General features: G+C 40.8%; 1 protein-coding gene across 5 annotated transcripts in view; it reads right to left on the reverse strand.

The window, feature by feature from the left end:
• Positions 1 to 26744, reverse strand: part of LOC149431477 (sterile alpha motif domain-containing protein 11-like) — a 234234-nt gene that overhangs the window by 66933 nt on the left and 140557 nt on the right. For all 5 annotated transcript variants that reach the window (XM_089665563.1, XM_089665562.1, XM_089665561.1 and 2 more), the window contains exon 5: positions 19237 to 19349. In XM_089665563.1, coding sequence (XP_089521689.1) covers positions 19237 to 19349 — 113 coding nt within the window. The remainder of the gene's footprint in view (positions 1 to 19236; positions 19350 to 26744) is intronic.

Consider the following 26744-nt stretch of genomic DNA (forward strand, 5'->3'; position numbering starts at 1 on the left):
TCCTATATATCTTGCATGTCAACCTTAGGTCAGGAGCTTACATCTTACAAAAATCAGCAGCAATGGACAGCCTGAAAGAAGAAAGGTAGGGCATGTGAGCTACTATGCCCAGGACCTATATTCTATTAACTGTTCATTTGGCAAAGAATTAGGTACATATTAATGATGGATTGCAAAAGGAACGCTCACACCTCCTCTCCCTCACTATAAAATGATGACACGGTGTACTATGTCCTCTGGGTTGTCATGTGCCGCCTAATTCAGCATTAAACAAACATGCTGTGATGTGCTGTTCTGCCTCTCAGGTGAAACCAGGATATCCTGTATCACTATTAGATGTGCTGTTGTGAAAACATTAGGAGTTTTCCCGTCATCCCCCAGCAAACGAAGAGCAGATTCGCACCGTATTGGGTTTTCAAAATGCATGGGTTTTTTAGATGAGTTTTACAAATTTCTCAATGGAATGTGCTTCTGTTAAAAAATACATTAGATGAAAATGTGAAGACGTGAACGGTGTCAGATTATAATGGCGCAAATCTCATCAGGCATTTTGTATTTAGGAGCTGTGCCAACTGGACGAAAGAAGATAGGGGTGTTGCCTTCAACAACCAATCAAATGCTACCTGTCACTTTAGACTCCAACATAAGAAGTAATAACTGACTGCTAGATATAAGCAACTGTACAAGTTTGGATTTTTATCACGATTTTTAAATACTGTCTGGGATTTTTATTCTAATTAGAGGTATCACTGCATTGGATTTATTGTAAAAGTAGCTCTGCACCTACAAACCTTTTTTTTCCTAAGAAAATCACAAATGTCACAGAGAAAGCAAAAGGCTAGAGACTGACTAGCTCAATTTATGCCTCATAATATTTATGACACATCAGTGAATGCAACAGCAGATTTAAATCTATTAACCAATAAAACTCCTAGCACTAACATAAATCTATCAAACAAATATAAACATTCATGTCCTACAATTTCTGAAAGCACTGCTCTCATTTATATATCCTATTCAGGAAGTTATCAGAACCATTATTTCAGGATTTCTGGCTGGCTGGCTTGTGTTTTGAACATGGGCTTCAGCTATATAAAAGAATCCATTAAGAAAAAATGAAAAAAAATCTATTTTTATAACACATGCACGTGTCTTTAATGGATTAAACCAGCTCATCGCGTGCATACATACATATATTACAGACGTACATATACTGTATACACACATATATATATTACACATGTACATATACTATATACACACACATATATATATATATAAAAAACACACGTACATATACTATATAAACACACACATATATATATATATATATATATATATATTACACACGTACATACACACACACATATATATATATATATATATTACACACATACATATACTGTATACATACACACATATATATATATATATATATATTACACACGTACATATACTATATACACACACACACACACACATATATAACACACGTACATATACTGTATACACATATATATATATATATATATTACACACGTACATATACTGTATACACATATATATATATATATATATATATATATATATATATATATATTACACACGTACATATACTGTATACATACACACATATATATATATTACACACGTACATATACTGTATACATATACACACATATATATATATTACACACGTACATATACTGTATACATATACACATATATATATATTACACACGTACATATACTATATACACACACATATTACACACGTACATATACTGTATACACATATATATATATATATTACACACGTACATATACTGTATACATACACACATATATATATTACACACGTACATATACTGTATACACACATATATATATATATATTACACACGTACATATACTGTATACATACACACATATATATATTACACACGTACATATACTGTATACATACACACATATATATATTACACACGTACATATACTGTATACATACAGACGCACATGACATGAATATGTAGGAACACTTATATACACAAGACCACTATCATAAAATAATCATAGGTAAGTTATGCGTCAGTAACATCATTTACAAGTCAGGACATTACCAGAAAGGCAAGAGTTCCTCAGTGTGGGTAGCAATGGAGCCTTGGTTATAGAGACAGGTGTGAGCAGACACAGAGCCATAAGAAAAAGGACATGTGTTGTCAGAGGAGGGCAGGTGCAATGTCTATCTCTCTCTCCCCCTCTGGGCTGGGCAAATTAGCTAAAGTGGATGGCTAGGATTGTGCTTGTTTACAGAGACACCTCGAGCCGCTTAAGGAAGCTTCTAAATCTGTGTTTAATGTGCAAACCTGCAGCTTTCTGGGCTGCATTTGTCAGGAAGGCCGGCCTGCCTCATCCCTTTGTATGTCTTCTCCAATTAAGATTAAAGTGAGCCCTGTGCTCAGCTCATCCCTCTCTCTAGATAAAACCTCTCAGCTCCAGCCAGCACTGCACCTAGAGTCTTATCGCCTGCTAATCTCATCCTTCCTAAAGATAACAGACAAACTGCTCACACAACTTTTCCCTGGTGTTATCTACTATATCCTCAGCACAGAGGAAAGCAGAAGAAATGCCCAGCCTACTTCAGGCTGGAAATATCCCACAGCTTTAAACTGGCCATGGATCACAATTCGGCCGGTTCAGCAGGGACCAGCACAATGCCGATCCATGTATGGCCAGGTTGCTTGTACACAAGTCGATCTATTGTTTGACTTGTGTACAACCAGCCTGTCTGGTCTTTCCCAAGCAATCAGTGCCGCAGGCTATAGCCGGCAACACTGATCATTGTATTCAGCTGGCAGGGAAGGCTTCCTGCTGTCCAAATACAAAGGCTCAGCAAGAAGGATTCCCCAATCCACATTAAATGAATCAGAATGAATCATGTACAGCCAGCTTAACCCATAACATTGTGTAGAAGTCTGAAGAACTAATTATAACAGCTAACTTCTTCCCAAAAGACAAATAGCACCATCAACTGCTACCCATGCCACAGCTGGTAAACACGCTTGGGAACAGCATTGCCACTTAGCAAGCTGTGAACAAAGCTCAGCAAAAAGCTCAGCAAAAAGTCCACGACTTGAGTCTTAATCACCAATGATACAAATGTATGTTTTCTTTTGCTAATCTCATTTAAGTCTTATCAGTCGTTCAAAATACTACATGAAAAGGGTTTTTTTTTAAGATATGACTATTAATATTATTATTATACAGTATTTATAAAGCGCCAATAGTTCACTCAGCGCTGTACATTACAAAGGGGGACAGAACATGTGACAGAACAATACCAATACAATGCAAAACATGAGGGGATCGAGGGCCCTGCTCTTTCGAGCTTACAATCTAGGAGACTATGAAATTCCACATCAGTTAGATTTACAGCTGCTTGTCATTGACATACTGAAGCAGATATGGCTAGATGAATGCAAAGCTATCAGTGTCCAGCCTTTCTCAACCAGGGTTCCTCCAGAGGTTGCTAGGGGTTCATTAGGCAGTCAGCAATTTTTGATTCTTAGATAAGCAACCACTGATACCAATGAGTTTTTAGCTATCCATAAGAGTGGAATTTTCCCTATGATCACAAATTTAAGGAGCATTCTTGTAACCTTCCTGTGATCATCATACCAAAGTACCAGGAGTTGTAGACATGGTAATTATTGTCAGGAGTTCCGAGACCAGGTCATTTCAAGGGAACTATAGGTAACTGCAAATATACCAGTGTCGTCTTTGGTGCTCAACTGTAATTATAGTAGCAAGGACTTCAGTTTGTATAAAAATGTAGACTGGCCTGTTGCAGTTTGCAGTGAAAGAAGGTTAAGGGGGGATATGATCTTCATGTATAATACATAAGGGGGGATATGATCTTCATGTATAATACATAAGGGGGGATATGATCTTCATGTATAATACATAAGGGGGGATATGATCTCCATGTATAATACATAAGGGGGATATGATCTCCATGTATAATACAGAAGGGGGGGGATATGATCTCCATGTATAATACATAAGGGGGGATATGATCTCCATGTATAATACATAAGGAGGATATGATCACCATGTATAATACATAAGGGGGGATATGATCACCATGTATAATACATAAGGGGGGATATGATCTCCATGTATAATACAGAAGGGGGGGGATATGATCTCCATGTATAATACATAAGGGGGGATATGATCACCATGTATAATACATAAGGGGGGATATGATCACCATGTATAATACAGAAGGGGGGGGGATATGATCTCCATGTATAATACATAGGGGGGATATGATCACCATGTATAATACATAAGGGGGGATATGATCTCCATGTATAATACATAAGGGGGGATATGATCTCCATGTATAATACATAAAGGGGGATATGATCTCCATGTATAATACATAAGGGGGGATATGATCTCCATGTATAATACATAAGGGGGGATATGATCTCCATGTATATTACATAAGGGGGGATATGATCTCCATGTATAATACATAAGGGGGGATATGATCTCCATGTATAATACATAAGGGGGGATATGATCTCCATGTATAATACATAAGGGGGATATGATCACTATGTATAATACATAAGGGGGATATGATCTCCATGTATAATACATAAGGGGGGATGTGATCTCCATGTATAATACATAAGGGGGGATGTGATCTCCATGTATAATACATAAGGGGGGGATGTGATCTCCATGTATAATACATAAGGGGGGATAGAATCTCCATGTATAATACATAAGGGGGGATATGATCTCCATGTATAATACATAAGGGGGGATGTGATCTCCATGTATAATACATAAGGGGGGGATGTGATCTCCATGTATAATACATAAGGGGGGATAGAATCTCCATGTATAATACATAAGGGGGGATATGATCTCCATGTATAATACATAAGGGGGATATGATCTCCATGTATAAATACATCAGTGGTTCATATAGTGAACTCGGTGTAGAGTTATTCACCCTGAGGTCATCACAGAGGACAAGGGGGCACTCTTTACGTCTGGAGGAAAAGAAATGTAATCTCCAAACACGGAAAGGTTTCTTCACAGTAAGAGCTGTGGAAATGTGGAATAGACTCCCTCAAGAGTTGGTTCTGGCCAGCTCAGTGGATTGGTTTAAAAAAGGCCTGGATTCTTTCTTAGATGCACATAATATAACTGGATACTAACATTCATAGGTAAAGTTGATCCAGGGAATATCCGATTGCCTCTTGGGGGATCAGGAAGGAATTTTTTTTCCCTGCAGGCGTAAATTGGATCATGCTTTGCTGGGCTTTTTTTTGCCTTCCTCTGGATCAACTGTGGGTATAGGATTATAACTTTTTTTTTTTTTAATTATTATTTGATGGTTGAACTGGATGGACGTTTGTCTTTTTTCAGCCAGACTAACTATGTAATGCCCAGTGTTCCATAGATCTTGACTTTGTTGGGGCTATTCACTACACTGTTTGGGGCTCTAGATTATGCCATCTTCTCTATTGGGAGAAGTGACAGCACCAAACAACAGTACTGCCCATACATATTTTAGTCATCCAGAAATCGATATGGTCTATTTATAAGAGTATGCCTTTCAGTCCAATGGGTGAAGGCTGATATAACACCCTATTTACAAGACCAATTTACAGATTTTCTGTGCTACTTGTATTGTTGGTAAAATGGCTTCTTGGTACAGGACTCTGTACTGTGTTACATAACTTTTATCAAAATATCCCAGTTTGTTGTTGGAGATGTGGCACATGCAAGGGTTCCGAGGTGAACATGTTTTGGTTTTGCCCAACACCATGGGCCCTCTGACTAAGTTCAAAACATATTGCAACAATTTATTAACTTTCCGCTACCAGAAGACCTTTCTATTTTTCTTCTAAACAACACCTCCATCCCCACTAAAATATATCAAAAATCCATTACCAGGAACCTTTTCAATGATGCCAAGCCCTGTATTCCCAGGAGAGAAAATGATCCTACCCACCCTTCACTGTCTATGTGGTTGTACAGAGTAGAGGAAATGCAGTGATTGGAAGATCTCTCTCATCTCAAAAAAACAAATATACTGTAAAATATGGCATAACTGGATTGATTTCACTTTTTTGGATGAAGGAGGACCTTTATGCATGCTAATTACTGAAACTTCCAGCTCTTTCCATCTGCCAGCCTGGGAGACACACATATTCTTCACTCTGCACCTGGGCTCCACCTCCATGCATCCTATCCCCTTCTATTTTTTGCCTTATTTTCTCCCTGAACCATTTATTCTCCTCAGCCCCTCCACTTTGACCCTTAACTTTTTTTCCATCTCTCATCTCCTTTTCCCTTGAGAAACCATTAATCCTGAACCTACAGACTCTTAAGCCACATACGCACGATGAGAATATCGGACAAATGATTGTCTTTTTTTTTTTTTGCATTCTAGTCTCATATCGTAAATTAAGAGGTTACTAAACTTATGAAAATTCTTGTACAACAGAATAAAAACTCAGAAGTGATGTCATGTACTGTACTGAATTTTTATTGTATTTTTGGACAAAAACTGTACTGATTAAATGAAAATGGTATGATCTGGTATCATACAAGGAAAATATTTATGGTTGTCCCTTCGAATAATTTCGGACGAAAGCTGTGTACTAACAATCAGATTATCGTACGATCACTTCGAAAGCGGTATTTTTAATACGATTTACTGATCAGGCTTTACCCTGTCCAAACTGTAACACTAAAATCCAACTCAAACAATTGCACTCCGGATAATAGTGTTAACAATGAAACCTCAACAGTAAATGGGAAACCCCCTCTCAAGTGACATTGTTCAAAGTTCTTTGAGAACTGTAATAGAATGCCAAACTTGTGATGCACTGAACTGTTTGGCTTGAGTATGGTATGTAGTTTTCCCATATCCCTAATTTGTGCACCCTGGATATGTGTAACATACTCATTTTCATTCTATGTACAATATTCTGATTCTCTATAAATAAAGAATTTACAAAAAATGGTTCGTTGAGAGTCAATATTTCTTTTACATAGCTGTAATAACGAATAGTTCAAGCTCTGAACAAATATTAAATACCTCACTGTTGGAGTGTCTAGCCCATTAGTACCCAAGCATTATAACTCAACAGCATCTGTCAAGATCTATAACATCAATGTTGAATGCAGGTATCCCTTAATGAAGTCTTCTACCTTTACTTTAAAAATAATAATAAAACTCTTCTATTATATGACACAAACCAGCAGTCCAATCTTTGGTTTATTTAGAGGTTTTCCACCTTCAGACAGAAAATGGAAAACCTGTCCACATGCTCCTGCTGGCAGCAGTTTCGTGGCTCAGCTGTTATAGCAAAGCTGCTAAACAGATCCAAGGGCAGCACAACTTGGAGCTACTTGACCTTCTTCAGCACAATGCAGGCCAGGCTCACATCCCACACTAAAAAAAAGCAGATTTTCAAAGATGGTGTTGCATTGCACTAGCACCTACAGTTGTGTCCAAAATTATTCAACCCCCAATGCTGTAAAGGGGTTTAGGGACTATAGTGTACATTTGGAATTGTATTCAGAATCAAATCCTACAAGGACGTTGTAACTACCCAAATGCAACTAAAATGACATCAATTGTTTATGTAATACAGTAGTAAATGGTTCTTATGTGGTTTCTTCATTGCCACAATTATTCAACCCCTTAAAGACTACCACTCTGAAGAACAGAGGTTCATACAGGTGCTTTCCATCAGGTATTGAAAACACCTGTGGATGTCACCGAGCAGCAATCAAGCATAATAAGCACCAATTAGGCAGCTTTAAAATGACTGTGATACTCAGCTCCTTCTAGACATTTACTGGTGTGGTTACAAACATGGTGAAGGCAAGAGAATGGTCCAGGAAGACAAGAGAAGAGGTGATTTCTCTTCACAGGAAGGGCAATGGCTATAAGAAGATTGCAAAGATGTTAAACATACCAAGAGACACCTTAGGAAGCATCATTCGCAAATTCAAGGCAAAGGGCACTGTTGAAACGCTACCTGGTCGTGGCAGAAAGAAGATGCTGACTTCGACTGCTGTGCGCTACCTGAAGCGTAGAGTGGAGAGAAGTCCCCGTGTGACTGCTGAGGAACTGAGAAAAGATTTGTCAGATGTGGGTACAGAAGTTTCAGCCCAGACAATAAGACGCACACTGCGTAATGAAGGCCTCCGTGCCAGAACTCCCAGGCGTACCCCCTTGCTGTCTCCAAAGAATAAGAAGAGTCGACTGCAGTATGCCAAAAGCCATGTGGACAAACCACAAAAGTTGTGGGATAGTGTTCTGTGGACTGATGAAACAAAATTAGAACTGTTTGGGCCCATGGATCAACGCTATGTTTGGAGGAGGAAGAACAAGGCCTATGATGAAAAGAACACCTTGCCTACTGTGAAGCATGGTGGAGGGTCAATCATGCTTTGGGGCTGTTTTGCTTCTGCAGGTACAGGGAAGCTTCAGCGTGTGCAAGGTACCATGAATTCTCTTCAGTACCAGGAGATATTGGATGGAAACGTGATGCAGTCCGTCACACACCTGAGGCTTGGGAGACGTTGGACCTTTCAACAGGACAATGATCCCAAGCATACCTCCAAGTCCACTAGAGCATGGTTGCAGAGGAAAGGCTGGAACATTTTGGAGTGGCCATCGCAGTCACCAGACTTAAATCCGATTGAGAACCTCTGGTGGGACTTAAAGAAAGCAGTTGCAGTGCGCAAGCCTAAGAATGTGACTGAACTGGAGGCCTTTGCCCATGAAGAATGGGCGAAGATACCCGTAGATCGCTGCAAGACACTTGTGTCAAGCTATGCTTCACGTTTAAAAGCTGTTATAACTGTAAAAGGATGCTGTACTAAGTACTAAGATTGAATGTCACTTGGGGGTTGAATAAAACTGATAATGCTGTGAGCACAGAAAAGACATTTGTGGTTATTTCATTATAACTGTTATGTTATATTTGTCTGACCTACAAGTGCCTCTTTAATGTAAATGTAAGCAAGATGACTGAATGATCAAAAGCAATGTCAAACTGGCCAAAACACTCAATTTCAGTGGGGGTTGAATAATTTTGGACACAACTGTATCTATGCAATGGTAGCTTCAGCTGCTTGGCAATTGTCATGTTTTAGAGTGGGAAGGCATCCCCCAATCAACAGTGAGTGTCCACAAGTGAACAGTGGATGACATCTCTAATGAATCTAAATACCCAACTCTTAAGCCTTTTATATAGACTGCTTGCTTTTGTACAGAAACAGAAATAATATATTTAGTGCTTTTTTTAAGAGATAACCTAAAAAAACACATTCTAAAAAATTTACTTCCACATAATTGTACACCTAAACGATCCTCTTTCCTTTCTATCTACCCTATCCAACTGTTTTTTTTTCTTGCTAATGAACCTGTAAGATTTGTATTCGCGTTGTATATTCATTAAAATGCATAAGCAATGTTGAACGCACACATTTATGAAACCTGACCAACGTCTTACATGATGAGCCACTATTATTGCCCAGTGTTTATAAGATGCCACACCATATCCATTCTAGAAGGTGGTTATTATAATCCTGTACCCTAGAAGATAATAAAGGACATCAAGCAAATCCTGAATTAAAGCCATCTTGGTATTATCTATAGTCACAGATGCTTAAGTCTTTTTAAGAACTAACTGCCTTATCCATCTTCTGCTACCTCTGACAGGAGTGCACAATCTTTTACAAACAGTGCTTAGTCTGTGTGAAAGTCCTCTGGGTCCCAGTATGCCATTGTTCAGGAATCCCCAACAATATAGAGTTTCCACTAAAATCCATGAATGAATGGTATATCTGATAATCTGACCTCCCAAAAAATGTAAGGCCCCTCATGTTCTATGGCCTATGAGCCCTGGTTCACACTAGATCCAACTTTGAAATTGATTTTAAAGTTGTGTGTCAGTGCATCTTCAGGTGCGACTTGGCAGACATCATAGACAGGTGTCTAAGCAAGTCTCACCTGAAATCTCAAAAAATAAAAAGCAGGAACTACTTTCAAAACCAGTGTGACTCCACATGACATGTCGCACCGGCGTGAACCAGGGCTAAATGATTACAACTTGTAGAAACTTTCAGTGCATATAGATGTGTGCAGTAAATATTGGCAAATGTAATTAATTTAAGATGGTGTCTTAAAACTTAGTACTTTCAGGCTAATGGGTCAAATGATAATATTTTGGTAAGAACTGCAGTTTGAGCAAATTATATAAATACCATAGACCTCCAGATGTAAGAAATTACCATTCTTTACTTAAAACATTTTGCCATCGTCTGTTTTATTGCTTTTGGTCTATTTGGTCCTGATAAAGCCCTAATTTAAATATCTCATTGACTGAACCCTTAGAATCCACTATTTGTTCCTATATACACACAGCATATACCATAACTTTATATAAATTCAGAAAAATGTCAAGGGAAACTGGGATTCAGATACTGGGACCAATCTAGTACCTACACGTTTTGTTACCTTTGGTTCTACTGCTTTTGCCCCACTAAATCATTAGAGCCCTAGGTAACTTGAATACATCATTGACTGAATTTTAGTGGTAAGCTCTATTGGATTCTATAAGATCACATTACCTAAAATGACAACTATGAATATTTATGCTGAAATTATTTGAATACAAACTTGTTGGAGAAGGGGGGATTCTAACTAATCTGATACTTGTGCTGCAGAATCCTCCAGGTGCCTATATCCCAGATCTGTTGCTCTGTGGTGTACTCCAAAATCTCCAACTAGCAGAGTATTTTTCTCTGTCAACTGTGGTCACTAGCTCTTGTCCACCCCTTTCATCGCATTATCAGCCCATCTCTATGATGGGTATTGTTTTTCCAGTGGTGGCATTGGGTAGTTCTTCGGTGTTTACAGAGAGAAATGCTTCCTACCATTTGGAGATGCAAGGTGCTCAGCAGAAAAGCCATACAGGCAGCTAGAAGTACTAGCAGTACAAATTTAGTACCAGTAAAACCAGCACAAGATCATTCTAAAGAACAATTTGGTAGTTCTATCTTCTCTATAAGCAGCATAGGTGCCAGAAAGATGAGTCCAGAATTAAATAAATGTTTAATTTCAAGGTGGTCAATCCTGTTCACCATCATGTTATAGCTAAACTAGTTTGAACCAGGTATAATCCATAAATAAAAAACTCCTAAAAAAAAAAATTCTTGTTTTACAAGACCAAAGTTCCTCCTTAAAGTCATCAGAAAGCAAGCTCATGGCAGCAGAAAACACTCTTTCCTCCTCAGTACTCCCAGGATTCATTGTGTGTAATGCTGTATAATAAGAAATATATGAAAAGACACTCTACATTCCAGAGCTCCTCATATTTGGGGTGATTCCTATTCATCTGTAGTATGTATTTTTTTCTCTCTCCCTCTTTCTGACTGGGGCATTACCAATCATATTCAAACCTCCAATACAAGTTTGTGTTTGACTAGTGTGTTGGCAGGTGTAAGTGCCCTTTATTGTTACCCTTCCTTTGGGGATGAAGTGGGTGAAGTTAGTGCCCCTTTATATGATAGCTGTGGATGGGGCCCAGGGAGTTGGGGAATGGGAGCAGGACACCCCTGATCTGAAAGATATAGTGCTGTGCTGCGAGGAGAGAAAGAGCCCTCTGCAGTGCTGAATTGCCAGGGTGACCAGAGAAGGACACATGGGGAAAGATGGAGAAACCTTGCCACCCCTGAATTTTGTCTAGCAGGTCCTGTGGCTTGGTTTGGGATGGCTTTGGAACCCAAGTGAGGAGCACCCTATGTATGTGAAGGAAACACCCAAGTGTGACCCACCTGTGAAAGAGACTGTAACATCTAGGAAGATGGCTGAAACGGTACATTGGGACTGTACAGAGTGTTTTGCACTAAGACTTTTGTCAGGAAGTCGTGTAATGGAGTTAAAGCATTCCACACTGGAGATTGCTGTCAGAATGTCATGTTATTTAATGTTGTAGCTGAGTTATGCAGTAAAATGTTAAAAAGCGTCAGGCCAGGACACAATATAGAGGAGTCTCTCCAAGACAACAGGTAGGTGACTATATGCAAGGAGAAGTGGGTCAGGTCCGCAGTCCACATGGAAGTAACCGCCATCCAATGGGGAAACCGAGAAACCCTTAGGGCCAGTTCACACTACAAAAATGCATTGCGGATGCATTACGGATATGTTTTTCCTTGCAGTTCACACCACACGCAGTTCCGGTGCAGTTTGCTATGTTCCAGTATGGTTCTGTACAGAAAAAATACAGTATGTTCTACTTTTTTTTCTGCACCAGAAACTGACTGGAACTGACTGCACTGGTGTGATCTTGGACCATTGGAATACATGGAAAATACTGTGCATGCATTTTTGATGCAGAAAAAAAGCGCACTGAACTGCACCTAGTGTGAACTAGCCCTTACAAGTGGCCTTCAGAAACCTTTTGAAGTGACACTTTGAGTTCTGCTAATACTGGCTCCACACTTGTTCAATCAGTATATTTGTTCTAGGTTAGTGACTTACCAGGTACTGAAGCCAGAGACAGCCAGGAAACTAGCTTTTTGAGACAGAGCAGCAGCCCATTTATTTTTCTCTTGGCATGCTTGAGAGTCTTCAATCAGAGCATTGAGAGATTCAAATAAAGTGTAAGCTCTGCAGAACCGATAAGGAGTGTCAGCGATTTGGCTTTGTTCTTTTTAGCTGTGTCGGTGGTAAATAAATAATATCAGCCAGTCCCTGGCATCTGAATAGGAAGGGGATACACATCTCAATCACCCTCCGGCTCTCATACTGGCTCCAAGACAGATCAATATAGCAATTAGATGTTATCAGCTTGTGCTGCTTCTCTTGCTTCCCTCTGGCCTTGCTCCCTTCCCCCACTAAAAACTCACAGCTTTCATGGCCGCTCCATACAGCCCTAATGTCACACGGATATCTGGGTTTAAGACCTCTGCGCGACTTTGTGAAGCTATCCGGAGAGAACCGATATAAGGAAAATAAAAATAAAATGCAGCGCATGCTTGAACTCCCACATCCAGACTGTCAGCATCTGAACGATTCCTGCATGTTAACCTATACAGTGGCAGTTGCCAACAAATTAAGTGGAAAACTAGAAAAGCAACACAGCAATTTTAAAAGGCTTCCACACAACTATATGAAAATAAAATACACTATATTGACAAAAAAAAAAATCTTTTTTTCCCAGTAACAGATCTTGCTTTTCAGTTGAGATGTCACGCCATAGGTCCTCTGTGCAGACTGAAAGGATTTGGCATAGGTCACATTTAAGACCAATAAATATCTAAATGTATGGGGGTCTCACAAATTAAAGTGGAACTAAAAGGCAGGTTTAATTCCAGAAGAGGCATGGAAGGTCTCTTCTGCAATAAAATACACCTACCTACCTGCCTGCTTGTTGTTTTCTCTAGAGCGTAAACTGAGCTGCACATGCTCAGCTCAGCTTACGTCACCGACAACATACCTGTGTTGCGAGATGACTGACTCCTGCACATACACAGAATTAACGTCATCCTGCCGAAGATCTGCAACAGCCAAAGATCAGCATCCAGTAGAAGATGCTGGTGCCATAGAGGGATGGGGACCATAGAGCAGAGCTCAAACTGGGTGAAGGAGAAGCAACATAGAGAGTCAATCAGGTGTACTGAAGTGCAAGAACATGCTAATAGAAGGAGAGAGCAGAGTGACAGACAGATAAGCGCATTCATCTGCCGCTTTTCATTTTACTTTAACGCCACAGCTTAGGGAAAGGAAGACCCATAACTGTTACCGAACTGCAGCAGCTAAAAGTCTAGGCATAGTTAGCTTACAGTAGATTTGTGTAAATTTCAGGACTGAATGGACAGACAGTCGAGGCAGATAAAAAAGCATTTGCCTAGGATTCAGATGTAAGGTTAGAAGCAGGCTTGGGTTATGGGCTAAGGTCAGGTTATCTGTTAACTTCCAGGTTTAATTAGAAGTTAAATTTAAACATAAGGGAACGTAAGCATCAAATTTATGGAAAGTTAAGTGAAAGGATGGAGGTCAATGTGGTAGTTATTTGTCAGGATCACATTAAGGAACAAAGGGATAGGTGTTACATGCGGTGTGGCTGCATGCACAATTTTATTGACAAACCCTACTCCAAGAACATGGAAATTGTGAGGCAGAATACAGAATACAGATTCCCAATGGAAGGACTTTAGACCAATATATTTAGCTAAGGCAATACTTAACTTAAACCAGGGGCAACAGAAAGAATATCATCTTTTCCTCCAGGTCACCAACCCGGGAGCCACAGTTAAAATAGGAGAGGTAAGGAGGCTCATAGGAAGAATGAAGGACGATGAGGAAAGGGGGGGAAAGGGAGCGGAGGAGGTAAGGGACGGTTAGAGGATGGGAACCATAGGGAGGGGGGGACTTAAGGTGCTATAGAGGAGCACATAGCTGTGTATGTATCTGGAACTCAGTCAGAGTCTAAATCACCTCCCCAGAAATCTATCCAGGCCACCCAGATCTTACCGAATTTCCTAGGGCAATTACGACTGGTGTAGGTAAGTTTATACAGAGGTAATACCATATTAATAGTTCCACGCCAAGAGTCGGAGGCATAGGGCATTTCCACTTAAGGAGGATTTCCCTCCTGGCATAGAAGGAGGCAAAGAATACAAATAGTTTATCACAGCAATCAAATTCAGCTCCGTCCAAGACTTCTAAAAGCAACACCTTGGGGTCTAGGGGAAAAGTAACATTATTTCCCAAGTTTAAGGCAGGTCCAAACCATGTGATAGAAGTTCCCTTCAGCCTGCTGACATTGGGTACAGAGAGGACTGACTGAGGTATATATACCCGCCAAGCGAACAGGAGTAAAGTAGGCTCTGTGGAGAAATTTAACTTGAATAAACCTATCCTTGGCCAAGATCATGTTAGTGACATAATGGGGTTGATTTACTAAAGGCAAATAGGCTGTGCACTGCAAGAGCAGTTGCTCTAGATCTGAGCGGAACATGCAAGGAAAAAAAAAACAGCATTTTGCTTGCACATGATTAGATGAAAGAAATCAGCAGAGCTTCGCCTCTTTGCAGAGCTTCTTCTCAGATCTAAAGCAACTGTACTTGCAGTGCACAGTATATTTACGTTTAGTAAATCAACCCCAATGAGTACTACACACCTCCCAGTCTTCCTCGGTTAATTCAGGCATGTCTACTTGCCACTTAACCACTTGCCTACCAGGCACTTATACCCCCTTATTTACCAGGCCAATTTTCAGCTTTCAGCGCTGCCGCACTTTGATTGACAATTGCGTGGTCATGCAACATTGTACCCATATGAAATTTTGATCAATTTTTTCTCACAAATAGAGCTTTCTTTTGGTGGTATTTAATCGCCACTGGGCGCTTTACTTTTTGCGCTATAAATAAAAAAGGTGCAAAAAATTTGAAAAAAAAAAAAGTTTCTTTGTTTCTATTATAAAATTTTTCAAACAGGTAATTTTTCTCCTTCACTGATGTGCGTTGATGAGGCAGCACTGATGGGCACTGATAGGCAGCACTAAAGGGCACTGATAGGCAGTACTAATGAGGTGGCACGGATAGGCGGCACTGATAGAGAGCACTAATGAGGTGTCACGGATAGGCGGCACTAATATGCAGCACTGATAGGCGGCACTGATAGGTGACACTGATGATGGGTACTGATAGACGGCACTGACTGGCATCACTGCTGGGCACTGACTGGCGGCACTGACTGGCACAACCGCTGGGCACTGGTGGGTGGCACTGGTGGGTGGGCACAGGTGCGTGGCACTGGTGGGCACAGGTGAGTGGCACTGGTGGGCACAGGTGGGTGGCACTGCTGGGCACAGGTAGGTGGCACTTCTGGGCACAGGTGTGTGACACTGCAGAGTGGCACAGGTGGATGCACTGCTGGGCACAGGTGGGTGCACTGCTGGGCACAGGTGGGTGATCTGCTGGGCATAAGTGGGCGGAGTTAGTGGGCGCTCTGCTGGGTGCACTGCTGGGCACAGGTGGGCGGAACTTGCGGGTGGCACTGCTGGGCACTGATCATCAGTGCCCTGATGATCGGTGCCGATCCTCGCTCTGACAACTGCCGGTTCTCGGCAGTACTTTCCTCACGATCTAACAGCGTGAGGAAAGTGCAGCCGAGAACCGGCACTTGCATTTCCCTCTGATCAGCGTGTCATTGGACACCGCTGATCAGGTGGTAAAAGGCCGCTGTGATTGGCCTTTTACCACGTCATGTGATCAGCTGTGTCCGTAGGACACAGCGATCATGGAGATCGCCGGGTGGAGCGCGTTCTGGGGGGGCGTCATATGACGTCCACTCAGAACTGGCCGGCCGCAGTGCAGCCGTCATTCGGCTATCTGCGGTCGGCTACTAGTTAATGAACGGCTTAGTCAGTCTCAGTGAATGAGCCACTGAAAGGTGAAGGTAGATTGAGGGCAGAGGCCTCCCCATTGCCCTAGAGGTCATGAGAGGCTCCAGAGGATCAGACTCAAGAGTAATGTCAGTTGGAAATTGCGTATGTACCACATGTCTAAGTTGCAGGTAGCGAAAGAACATTCAATTAGGCAGGTGAAATTCAGCTTGACGTGCAAAACTGTGCAGCTTCTAATTAGACAGGATATGTTCGAGTCCCACAGGTGGGGATCGGGCAACATAGCTAGGTGGGGCAGGGTAGGATTGGCCCACTGGGGAGTATGAGGAGAAAATGTGTTTGCCTTTAGTTATAGTGTAATGACTCTTTTCTAAAAGCAGCAACTAGGCTTTAGTTTTTATTTCTTGTTTTGTTTTAATAAATACAGTGCTCTTACAAAAAAATAGTGCTGAATTTACTGTATAAGGACAGAGATGTTAAAGTGACATTAAATCAAATCCATATTCTCAAAAAAATAATCCATATGCATCCACCATTTAATGGCCCTGTAATCTATTTTTCATGATATTGTTTCTTACTGTGCTTTTCTGCCTTTTTATATCCTGCATGAGCTCCCGAACCTCTCCTTTTCCCACTCACTTCCGTGTGTTTGGAACAACCAGCATACACTATTGCAATCATGTGCACTACTCTATGCACAATACACATCCGGTAGTCGATAATTCATAGACCCTAGTCCATCTTAGGAACGAGCAAGAGAGGGTGGCTACATTCTTACATACAGTAAGACTTTGGAGAAAGAACGTAGCCACCTTTCTAACAGGAAATTAGATCACCCTGACAAAAAAAGGGATTTGGAGATCTGGAGGAGGCTGGGAGCAATAGAAGGTACTTTCTGAGTTAAGAATTCATACTGGAATAGAATTTTTTTAAACCAGAATTATTGTCACTTTAAAACCATATAAAGCTGTAGATAAAGGTGTATTAGGCTGGAACCTAAAGACATATATTGTGATAACATCCATTCTAAAACCATAATTTAGCTAGGACACCTTACTTGACCATTTCACCTGAGCAATGAGCAATATTGACAAATGTACAGATAATATCAGCAGCAGTGTGCACCTGAAGCAGCTTGTACCGGGAGGTGGAGGGAATGGTTAATATTCAGTCAGTCTGTGTATTAATTACATCAATCACACAGAAGCTGCTGCCTCAGCAGTTTAAATGAGGTCAAGCTGCCTTGACACCAGGATAGAGATGTGAGATCCTACAAAGTGGGGTTCCTAAACAAACTAAGATCTGACCGTGGCTTTGGTTATAGGATGACTTGGGGAATGGGGTGAATATGTCTACCCACTGGGCATGCAGAGATTATCTGTGCACAATGATGAGCTATTGTTTACATTCCATTATCCTTATGACTTTGTACAGAACACCTTCTTCCTACATCTGTGTAGGAGGGAATTTCCCTCACTTTGGAGAGATTATTTCTTACTTTCCATTATGTCTACAGGACAGTTAAGGGAAATCTGCCCAATGAAACACCGTTTTTAAAAGGTGGTTGTTTAAACATTCCCTACCTACCCAGAATTTAAAAAGATGTTAACTAATAAACTTTGGCCACATTTACACCTGCGCATTAAGTTAATGTGTGTGTTTTTTTGAACAGCATAGGATAGCCCATTCATTTAAATGGGCTGCCCTACATGTAACAAGTGTAGCAAAGTATTTCATGGAGCATTACACTGCATTCGGGTTTACGTGTTTTTTACTGGGCGTTTAGCCACATTTGGGGTGCCATTAACAATTAATGGCACCACAAGCAAGAAGCATGTTTTTTAAGTGCAGATGTGAATGGAGCCTTAATGTTTTACAGCCTATATACTGTTAGTATAATAAATAATAATAGTAAATAAGGACATAACATTCACTATCCTGTCACCCTGCTATGCTTGTATTCTATATGATCCTACATTATATTATACTGCCGACCCAAGATATGATTTGGCCTTTTCATCCCATAGGAAACACACTGCACCACCCTAATCCAGCACATCACACTACAGGTAGTATCAAGGAATCTTGATCAGACCATAAGAACGACTTCAAAGCATAAGTAAACATTTCTTGCACCCATGCCTGCCTTTTGCTGCATTAGATCCTGGTTAGTCAATCACTACCACTACAGCATTATACCCAGCCTCGTAAAGTTGCAGAATATAATTCTGAACCCCTGCCAACCACAAATGCACAGCTCTTGAACTTGTACATTTGGAGTTAGTTAAATTGATAAAAACAAGAGTTAAAGTGGCGCTCCACTCAAAATGTAAAGATTGGCTGACAAGGTACATATAGAAATGTTAACTGTGTCTATATAGTGATAAAATCACTACTGTGTACTATGCATGTTGTATTTGGTAAAGAGGTTGCTGTACCTGAGAATCTGCAGTGCATGGATATCCCTGCTTTTTTCATTCTGTAGATCTACGCTTCCTCCACATGTACTGCAGCTCTGATATGAGGAAGCAAAGCTCTACTATGGCTGCCCCCACACAGAGACATAAGGTATAGTAAATCAGTAATGTGGAAAAGATTAGCTGCAGGAAGACCACTGGCAATGCAGCCAATCTCTAACATTTAGCATACACTAGACTTGTAACTACAATCTGAATCTGGAATCTCAGTGCTTTTACCAACACTGACTGTTACAAATACTAAATGCAAGAGCTTTGGAGTAAGGAAGCTGTCCCAGGCAGGGAACCCTTACCTGTTGATGTAAAGCTGAGCTGATGACTGCTTCTCTTACTCTGATTCTCGGGCATTACGAGTTGGTGGCTCTGATGAAGGCTAGAGATAATGCTGGATAGATCGCTGTCACGGCTGCAATGAAAGAAGGAAAAATTAAGAATCATGGTCTTAATTTATTCCATGTAGGAGACATATATTCGTATATGTGAAACTTTGAATGGATATATCATTAGTACAATCAAGTCTTTGAACAGAAAGTTGCCATGTTTGTATCATAAACAGATGACACTTATGTTGTCATATATATGTTAGTATATATACTGGTCAAGAAAACATCTATAGGCTTCTGAACGATTAAAACTAACAAGGACTGGCATTGCGGAACATAATATGGATATCTCATAAAAGGTATTCCCTAACCATTGCAAAACTACAGTATATGACTCGGTCACACATAAAAGTATTCAATTTAAATTGAGCTCAAAAGCAATTGGTTAGGAATGATAAATGAAGGCAGAACATCAGCAATTTTATTTTTTTTTCTTTGTGTACGGAATGTGCAAAATTTTGAATGTTTTCACTTGTTTGTGTGGGTTTTATGCTCTATGTTCCTCCAACTAGACACAAGGATAATATATATAAGCTATCATCTCCCCACCATCAGAATACAATAGCCCAGCGACTGCATCATCTATGGGCTGCTTAAGGCTGGCCATACACCATACAATTTTCTGTCCAATTTCTGCCCAATTTTCTTTAGATTTACCTTCAACTGTGTAGTGCAAGGGCCTGCCTAATTGGATACAACTGAAAGTGTTGTTTAGGTTTGACCTCATATTATATGGTTCTCTGTAAATCTAAACCAATTCTCTAAAGAAAATTGTATAGTGTATGGCCAGCCTAAGACAGTAATTGTACAACTTCTGCAGAGTCATTAGACTGTCACTATAGCTGGACCTGGCATGACTGCAACACCACCTTCTATAAAACAGTAGCATATGCTACTGATATATAAATGACCAAAATAAATACATAAATAGTATTATGGTTGCTGCCTGAATGTATGCCTTACTCTGAATGTGTGACAGAAATCACAATAATAAAGCTTCCAGGCTATTTTATCTATAAATGATGATTTTCTAATTAAGCATTTGGCTCGATAAGGCAGAGTTTCTCAACCTTTGTTCAGTCAAGGCACCCTTTAAAAACTCAATCTAAGAGCATCCCATTCTAAAATGTAAAAAATAAAAATAATCTTTTTACATAGCGCAGCAGCATCCACAGATGTAAAACACCCTACATTAAAGGTGATTTACTGAATGACTGCTCATTTCCCTTCGTACACTGGTTACTGACTAGTGTTCTAGTGCTTTTCTTCCCCTCAGTTTCTCTCCATCACTTGGATAAAATCACCCCAGTGCTGATGGAGAGGGGCAGGGGAGGGGCAAACAAGGATGCTGTGTAGGCGCCCGATGTCCTCCTTATTAACCAAAGACATTGTAAGTGTTCAGGACGCTGTCAGCTGGCCCAAGGTTATAATGATGCATGATGATTATAATGGTGCATAATGAAAACCTGAGGCTTTGTGCAACAAAAAGGCAGGCATGACCCACCCACTGGCTTGTTCACAATTTTTGGGAAAATTGGAGCAATTTTAAGGTATTTTGCCAAGGCAACCCTGAAGACACCCCAGGGTGCCACAGCATCCTGGTTGAAAAAGGCAGCAATAAGGCATGCTGAGGTTTACCACAGTTAAACTTTCATTTATATCAAATTTGTAAGATGAAGGTGTGCTTTCTTTAATGTAGATATCAATTTTGATTGATGTCTAATATATATATATATATATACACACACACACACTGTATACACATCGGTACACAAAGTTACAGTACGGACTCTATAAGGACATATACTGACAAGCTAACCTCTAGCATTGTCACTGCTATTTAAACATACATGGCATATTATATTAATACGCTGTTGCACCCATTATGGATGCCTATTAAATGATGGATATATGCTGACACAATGTGGTGGTATCTGCTGTCATTTAAAGCTCCTCCCTGCCACATGTGCACAGCCCAAACCTCGTAATCCCAGCATGGTTGAAGATGGGAAGTAAATTTAATGAGCACCAATTAAAACCAGCAACGAACAACTTCTGCCTATTGCTCTGAGATCACTGGACTGAGAGTGCTAAATCATTATTATTTCTATGGGGTTATCATGCATGACAAGGAGAATCATTCCCCTTCCAATAATAACACATCAAATATTTCATGGTAAGGGGCGCAGGAAGCAGCGTATCATCCCCTTCGTACTTTGAAGTCCTGAATGCTTTTCTAGCTGCCAAGTGTTTATGGTAAAATGCTCAACAATCTTCTACAACAGATAAGTGAACTGAGCCTACAAGAGCAACATGCTGATGGTTGTGGAAGAACAAAATTGTTCAAACTCTGTGTCAGGTATGTTGAACTAAGATTAGTCTTGCATGTGCAAAGCTAGATCAGTCTTACTGCCTTTTACAGTATAACATAAGCAAACCAATTGTAATGATGTATTATTAAGACACATTGATAAAAATATATTTTGAGTTTTCATGGGAAGCTTCCAAGCTGCTGCACTCCTCTCTGACGTCCATCTTCATCCCAGTTGGCTGAAGTGGCTGAAGTTGAACAAAGGCTTCATTGCCCAAGAACTAGTATGGAGCTGGGGAGGATGGAATTTGGTTGTTTCCATTGCAGGTCTGTCAGGCAAATACAGAGACGACAATTCCCGTAAAGCTGATTTGAGCAAATCTGAGGATCTGATATAGGCAGCAAGCAATCAAAAAAGAACTTCTTTACAGTGAAGTCTGTAGCGCTAAGGAAAATAATAATTCTTCCAGCCAACTAGAAATATATGTCATTCAAAACTCTAAGGTTGCTAAAATCTTTAGCAATAATAATTAGCAGAATTACTGAAAAAAAATCTTAATTATACAAAAATATTGAACATTTGCTATATAGTAGAAAATATGTAAAGTGAAAGATACATTTTTGTCTCTAAAACACACTGTTTAGAAGTTAGGAGGGCAGGCCAAGAAGCTTTTGCTGAAATATATGGTCCTGAGACTTTCACTTTGGTCTACTGCCCTACGCTAATGATTGTTAAATGAAATATTTGAAACAACAAAATATATAATGCTAACAATACACCCCTTGCATGGCACAGTGTTACTCACATGATCTGAGACCCCCATCTTTGTCTTGGCACAACACAGCACATGGTCTGCATGGAGTGCGTGAGATGAAAATGAACTGGATAGAGTATAGAACTGTTCTTAGGTCCCCCAGAACATGGGCCTTTTGAGCTACACCACAGTCTGACAGCGCCCTTTAAATCACCTATCCCCCTGCTAAGCCCCCACCATTTGGCACATAGAATCCCTCCAGCACCATGGCCAGCGGCCCCCAACAGTGTGGCCAACAGTGTGGCTGAAAAAGGGCTTATCTGCACATAAGACCCCTGAACTAATTGGATCAGGCTGTCTCCACATCATCTCTTTTGGCTAGTCTGGCTATAGATTTCTGGGGGATAAAATAACTCTAATGGCTTGATTGCTTCCTTTTCTCACCCCACCCCCATCACACACCTGCTTTTTTATAACAAGCATCCACACATATCCTCCTTTTAAAGAACACCCATGCCAAATGTGCCCATATCTAGACTAATAGGAGCAAGGGGGGGACAGGCAGTGCCCAGCACTTTAATCCCCCTTGGGTGTGATCTCCCAGCGCTGCCAGAGTACACTGTATTATGTAAATATTGCTGGTTTGTAAGCAGTTTATGAGGTGATTACCAGTTCTGTGTGTGTTTAATCTCACGGATCGCAGAGGGGAAGACTGGTACAGAGGACAAACGGAGATTAATGTTACCTTCAGCACATGGATTCAGGGGAGGAGGGGAGACTGCAATGTATCCTTATGGGATGTGTAAGCGAGAGCCTGCACAAATAGAGTTATTACTGGCCTGTATAACTGCCAGGCACGCTCTACTAAAACTTAATTGCTGGCTTCTGTGGCTGGGACTGATCATGTCCAACACACATTTACACAGGGCTCTCTAGGCCAATCTCTCATATAGGAAGCCATACAGCTAAATATGAAAGCCATGCCACTGGTAAACATTGGGCTAAACTCAGTTTAGGCTTAAGTACATACAGTGGGGCAAAAAAGTATTTAGTCAGCCACCAATTGTGCAAGTTCTCCCACTTAAAAAGATGAGAGAGGCCTGTAATTGGCATCATAGGTAGACCTCAACTATGAGAGACAAAATGAGAAAAAAAATCCAGACAATCACATTGGCTGATTTGGAAAGAATTTATTTGCAAATTATGGTGGAAAATAAGTATTTGGTCACCTACAAACAAGCAAGATTTCTGGCTCTCACAGACCTGTACCTTCTTCTTTAAGAGGCTCCTCTGTCCTGCACTCATTACCTGTATCAATGGCACCTGTTTGAACTTGTTATCAGTATAAAAGACACCTGTCTACAACCTCAAACAGTCACACTCCAAACTCCACTATGGTGAAGACCAAAGAGCTGTCGAAGGACACCAGAAACAAAATTGTAGACCTGCACCAGGCTGGGAAGACTGAATCTGCAATAGGCAAATCAACTGTGGGAGCAATAATTAGAAAATGGAAGACATACAAGACCACTGATAATCTCCCTCGATCTGGGGCTCCACGCAAGATCTCACCCCGTGGGGTCAAAATGATCACAAGAACGGTGAGCAAAAATCCCAGGACCACACGGGGGGACCTAGTGAATGACCTGCAGAGAGCTGGGACCAACGTAACCAAGGCTACCATCAGTAACACACTACGCCGCCAGGGACTCAGATCCTGCAGTGCCAGATGTGTCCCCCTGCTTAAGCCAGTACATGTCCGGGCCCGTCTGAAGTTTGCTAGAGAGCATTTGGATGATCCACAAGAGGATTGGGAGAATGTCATATAGTCAGATGAAACCAAAATAGAACTGTTTGGTAGAAACACAACTCGTCGTGTTTGGAGGAGAGAGAATGCTGAGTTGCAACCAAAGAACACCATACCTACTGTGAAGCATGAGGGTGGCAACATCATGCTTTGGGGCTGTTTCTCCGCAAAGGGACCAGGACGACTGATCCATGTACAGGACAGAATGAATGGGGCCATGTATCGTGAGATTTTGAGTGCAAACCTCCTTCCATCAGCAAGGGCATTGAAGATGAAACGTCGCTGGGTCTTCCAACATGACAATGATCCCAAACATACCGCCCGGGCAACGAAGGAGTGGCTTCGTAAGAAGCATTTCAAGGTCCTGGAGTGGCCTAGCCAGTCTCCAGATCTCAACCCCATAGAAAACCTTTGGAGGGAGTTGAAAGTCCGTGTTGGCCAGCGACAGCCCCAAAACATCACTGCTCTAGAGGAGATCTGCATGGAGGAATGGGCCAACATACCAGCAACAGTGTGTGCCAACTTTGTGAAGACTTACAGGAAACGTTTGACCTCTGTCATTGCCAACAAAGGATATACAGTCAGGTCCATAAATATTGGGACATCGACACAATTCTAACATTTTTGGCTCTATACACCACCACAATGGATTTGAAATGAAACGAACAAGATGAGCTTTAACTGCAGACTGTAAGCTTTAATTTGAGGGTATTTACATCCAAATTAGGTGAACGGCATAGGAATTACAACAGTTTGCATATGTGTCTCCTACTTGTTAAGGGACCAAAAGTAATGGGACAGAATAATAATCATAAATCAAACTTTCACTTTTTAATACTTGGTTGCAAATCCTTTGCAGTCAATTACAGCCTGAAGTCTGGAACGCATAGACATCACCAGACGCTGGGTTTCATCCCTGGTGATGCTCTGCCAGGCCTCTACTACAACTGTCTTCAGTTCCTGCTTGTTCTTGGGGCATTTTCCCTTCAGTTTTGTCTTCAGCAAGTGAAATGCATGCTCAATCGGATTCAGGTCAGGTGATTGACTCGGCCATTGCATAACATTCCACTTCTTTCCCTTAAAAAACTCTTTGGTTGCTTTTGCAGTATGCTTTGGGTCATTGTCCATCTGCACTGTGAAGCGGCGTCCAATGAGTTCTGAAGCATTTGGCTGAATATGAGCAGATAATATTGCCCGAAACACTTCAGAATTCATCCTGCTGCTTTTGTCAGCAGTCACATCATCAATAAATAGAAGAGAACCAGTTCCATTGGCAGCCATACATGCCCACGCCATGACACTACCACCACTATGCTTCACTGATGAGGTGGTATGCTTAGGATCATGAGCAGTTCCTTTCCTTCTCCATACTCTTCTCTTCCCATCACTCTGGTACAAGTTGATCTTGGTCTCATCTGTCCATAGGATGTTGTTCCAGAACTGTGAAGGCTTTTTTACATGTCGTTTGGCAAACTCTAATCTGGCCGTTCTGTTTTTGAGGCTCACCAATGGTTTACATCTTGTGGTGAACCCTCTGTATTCACTCTGGTGAAGTCTTCTCTTGATTGTTGACTTTGACACACATACACCTACCTCCTGGAGAGTGTTCTTGATCTGGCCAACTGTTGTGAAGGGTGTTTTTTTCACCAGGGAAAGAATTCTTCGGTCATCCACCACAGTTGTTTTCCGTGGTCTTCCTGGTCTTTTGGTGTTGCTGAGCTCACCGGTGCGTTCCTTCTTTTTAAGAATGTTCTAAACAGTTGTTTTGGCCATGCCTAATGTTTTTGCTATCTCTCTGATGGGTTTGTTTTGTTTTTTCAGACTAATGATGGCTTGCTTCACTGATAGTGACAGCTCTTTGGATCTCATCTTGAGAGTTGACAGCAACAGATTCCAAATGCAAATGGCACACTTGAAATGAACTCTGGACCTTTTATCTGCTCATTGTAATTGGGATAATGAGGGAATAACACACACCTGACCATGGAACAGCTGAGAAGCCAATTGTCCCATTACTTTTGGTCCCTTAACAAGTGGGAGGCACATATGCAAACTGTTGTAATTCCTACACCGTTCACCTGATTTGGATGTAAATTCCCTCAAATTAAAGCTGACAGTCTGCAGTTAAAGCACATCTTGTTTGTTTCATTTCAAATCCATTGTGGTGGTGTATAGAGCCAAAAATGTTAGAATTGTGTCGATGTCCCAATATTTATGGACCCGACTGTATAACAAAGTATTGAGATGAACTTTTGATATTGACCAAATACTTATTTTCCACCATAATTTGCAAATAAATTCTTTCCAAATCAGCCAATGTGATTGTCTGGATTTTTTTTCTCATTTTGTCTCTCATAGTTGAGGTCTACCTATGATGCCAATTACAGGCCTCTCTCATCTTTTTAAGTGGGAGAACTTGCACAATTGGTGGCTGACTAAATACTTTTTTGCCCCACTGTAAAAGCTCTGTATTTCCATACATGCCTATATGTTCTATATTAACACAGAATAATAGAGACTGCATACTATGAATCCAAGTTGAAGG

Source organism: Staurois parvus, unplaced genomic scaffold (genome assembly GCF_062004578.1).
Source record: "Staurois parvus isolate SC_StPar_1 unplaced genomic scaffold, SC_StPar_1.0 ptg002241l, whole genome shotgun sequence".
In the NCBI taxonomy this organism is placed as follows: Eukaryota; Metazoa; Chordata; class Amphibia; order Anura; family Ranidae; genus Staurois; species Staurois parvus.